At 42.2% G+C, this 3517-nt stretch overlaps 1 protein-coding gene across 2 annotated transcripts in view; it reads right to left on the reverse strand.

Moving 5' to 3' along the window:
* The window catches only part of JAG1 (jagged 1), a 51556-nt gene that overhangs the window by 12761 nt on the left and 35278 nt on the right, over positions 1 to 3517 (reverse strand). For both annotated transcript variants that reach the window (XM_019516237.1, XM_019516238.1), the window contains exons 12-15: positions 2831 to 3004; positions 2254 to 2404; positions 1629 to 1793; positions 1037 to 1150 (exon numbers count right to left, since the gene is read on the reverse strand). In XM_019516237.1, the coding sequence (XP_019371782.1) occupies positions 1037 to 1150; positions 1629 to 1793; positions 2254 to 2404; positions 2831 to 3004 (604 nt within the window). The remainder of the gene's footprint in view (positions 1 to 1036; positions 1151 to 1628; positions 1794 to 2253; positions 2405 to 2830; positions 3005 to 3517) is intronic.

Raw genomic sequence — 3517 nt, forward strand, 5'->3', positions numbered from 1 at the left:
GAATGCTTGCAGCCACTATAAACCACTTAATGCTTGATGGAAGCACAGTGCCAGATCCCCGATTTTGGCCTCAAGTCTCAGTTCTGGATTAAGTGCTTGAATATTTTAACTGCTACCACAAACGTCATGTATATTCAGTAACAGCGTCCCCTGCCCCCCAGCTCATTTTCATTTCATTCAGGACAAACATTGCTCCAGTTCCCACAGATATGAGCTAGTGAAATGAAAAAGGGGAAAGGCCTAACATCCTAATTGCTGATTATGACATGGATTTTATTGATCAGCGAGTAAAAAGCTAGCAGGTAGGCACTCTTCTCCCCCATTTTACCTGTCACAGCAGACAAAGGCATGTGTTACTTTTTAAGACTAGAGGGTTTACTTGTATTAACTTTTTCCTATGGTGAGTTGTCTAGTATTTATGGTACAAGACTGGGCAGCAAATTCTGTTGTCAACTCTGCTAATAACTGCAGTTATTTGCTAGTTTCTCAGTCCTACCCAATTCATAAAGAGTTCTTCCTCATCTTCCAGACACAGCAAAGCTGTGAGGTTCTCAAAGCACCTGCTTGGATTCAAAGTCCAAACTCGATGGAAAGATAACACCAACCTCACTGGGCTTTGAATCTCAAGATCAGATAAAGAGTACATATCATGACAAAGACAGCACAATATAGGCAGATCCTATTCCACTTAATCCTCCAAGTAGAACTTAGGATCTTGCTTAGACTGTAGATGCCAATTTCAACCCTGCTCGAATGCCTGAAGAAAACAAATTAAAAATTCATCTCATTTTGTAATATCCCTTCATCTAGGCTTTTTTGTGATATTCTCAAGGCTGTAAGAAGGAGGAAGAACCATCCACCTTCTGCATTAGTAGTTTTGCAGCAACAGGGTAGAACAGATTCACTTAGGTACAGGCATCCGAGTACCACTTAGACACCTCATGGGTAGAACATGACACAGCCCTGTACATCCAGGCTTTGCTTTCAGACACTGCTTCACGATACCTTGTCTTCAGTTTCAAGAAGGTCAACTTACTTGTTTCACAGTAATTTCCTTCCCATCCATCGCTACAGATGCATTTGTAAGAGTTGATGCCATCAATGCAAGTGCCACCATTTTTACAGGGGTTGCTTTCGCAGTCATTAATATCTGCAACAGATTAAAGAAAATCTGCCTCAGTACAGTTAGCAAGCCTTCTTATATAGCTTGCTTTGCTGTCAAAAGGCAAACTCCATTTCTATACATGACAAAAGCACGGACACAATGGACACAAGATAAAGATGAAACAGCCATCAATTGCTTTCGTAACAGTATATTCTTTGTAACAGACCTTTAAAGAACCCATAAAACCTAGGGTAAAACCAGCTATTAAAAACACCTCAGCTCTTGAATACACAAGGTTTGAAATCATACAATTCAAGGACAGCTGATTTGGTATAGTAACTCCCCCCACCCCCACTAGGTCTTGGGAACTCCAATATGCCGTGCCCAAGAAGGACCCTAAGTAGAGTTCCAAGGTCCACAGTGCCACAGGAAAGCCTTATATGGTCTCAGAGGAAGGAACATGTCATTTTTTAAGAGCAAACTTGAGGTCAGAACCAAAAAGATAAACATCATAAGTTCTTACTTTCATGGCAGTAGGTGCCAGTAAAGCCTTTATTGCACTCGCAAGTGAATTTTCCCCCTGCTTGGCTCTTGCACTTCCCATGGGGACCACAGACATTTGAAGAAATATAGCGAACCCCTTCTGGTGTGTTGTTAGAAGCCACTGCCACTGTACAACTGTCAATAACTGCAGAAGGAGAGAGATACAGTTGAGGACTGCCCACTTCATCACATTACCAAGCAGGCTGGCTTCTTGCAACCTGAAAGTATCTAGGTCTTACTTCCATGGTAATTACCTACATTGAGATTCCAGGGTGGCTAACTGCACTTGTTACGTTAGAGTAAATATTTGCAACTAATTTCCATTTAATCTTCTGGGCCACAAGAGAGTTTGGAGGCTGCTGGGTCTGATCTAAGGTGCATGCAACTATGACTGAGAAGCAGGTATGAAGCATCTCTTAGATCACAAACAGCACACGTTTTTCATGTGCATATTGGGGTAAGACACGGGGCCAAACTCGGCTACATAATGCAAATGGAGCATTCAGATTTTGACCTCAAGGCTGAACTGGCCCCACCAAGCCTTATCCTGGGAAAATGAGTCAAAAGCATTATTGAGGCAGCTGTCACTCGAGAATAACACGTACCTTCACAAGGAGTAGTGCGGCAGTGGTCTTTCAGGTGGGAGCAATTCTTTCCCTCGTAATCTTCGGGGCAGTTACAGTAGTAGTCTGTGGCAAGATTGAAGCACTGGGCGCCATTCTGGCAAGGGTTGGGCTCACAATAATCTATGTCCAACTATAAATGACAGGGGGAGAAAGGGGGAAGCTGAGTGAAACAGAGGTTTTATTCTTGCTCTTCTCACTGCTACAGGCTGCAGACACTGTGGAATCTGACCTTTTTATCTGCTGCCTCTATTAATTGTACACAATGCAGAGAGTATAGTTATACTTCCAGTAGCTTTGGCAGACAGCATTCTGATATTAAACAGCCACTGAAGGTTAATAGTCAGCATGCAACAAAACTTGACACGCAAACACTTGCGAGCTGTTTAAACGGGTTTTCAGCCACCACGAGATTTTTCACAAGCACTTCCTTGGCAAGCAGCTATATAGAAAGTATGCCTGTCATATGGGTCACTGGATATGAGGTATTCAGCATACAGAATCAAGAAGTGCTTGTGGGAACTCTGTTATCTGGGACATGGCTTTCACCCGTGCTCACCTGACAGAGGTTTCCTGAGAAACCAGCAGGACACAAACACTGAAATCCATTGATTTCATCCTGACAGTGACCACCATTCAAGCAAGGGTTGCTTGCACATTCATTAATGTCTCTCTCACAGTGATCTCCTGCATAACCAGGTGGACAGAGACATCGGTAGCCATTAACCAAGTCCTAGGAATGAACAAGACAGGATTTAAGGGTTAGTAGGATTTTTTTTAAGCTCCAAAAACTTATCACCTTTAATAGGCCGAAAGCTGTCATAAGAAACTTCAGCTGAAGTTAAACCAGGCAAGAGTATTTAGGAAAAAAGGTATTTGTTTACATTCTTAAATTTCTCAGTGGGATATGTTAAGCCAGATTTAAAACTGGAGCAGCCAGGTTTACTGTTCACATATAGTTAGATGAGCTTTACAATAAACAAGGCCAGCCAATAGTTCACTGGTGGCAGCAGTGGAGAAGATGAGTCATTTGCTGCAAAAAAAGTATACACTACCCAACCCCCTGTTCTTCCCTCCTCAAAAGAGCCAAAACCTCAGCTGCTGTTAAATGACAAGGCTCCCTTGACCCTGCATGCTATTTTACACCTGGTGTATACTTGGCCCATGCAGACTAAAGCATCTTGATTTCAACAGCTGCATTAACAACCTATTTAAAAAAAAAAAAAAAAAAAAAAAAATATCAGAG

This window comes from Gavialis gangeticus, unplaced genomic scaffold (genome assembly GCF_001723915.1).
Source record: "Gavialis gangeticus isolate Ggan-Ray unplaced genomic scaffold, GavGan_comp1, whole genome shotgun sequence".
NCBI classification, from domain to species: domain Eukaryota; kingdom Metazoa; phylum Chordata; order Crocodylia; family Gavialidae; genus Gavialis; species Gavialis gangeticus.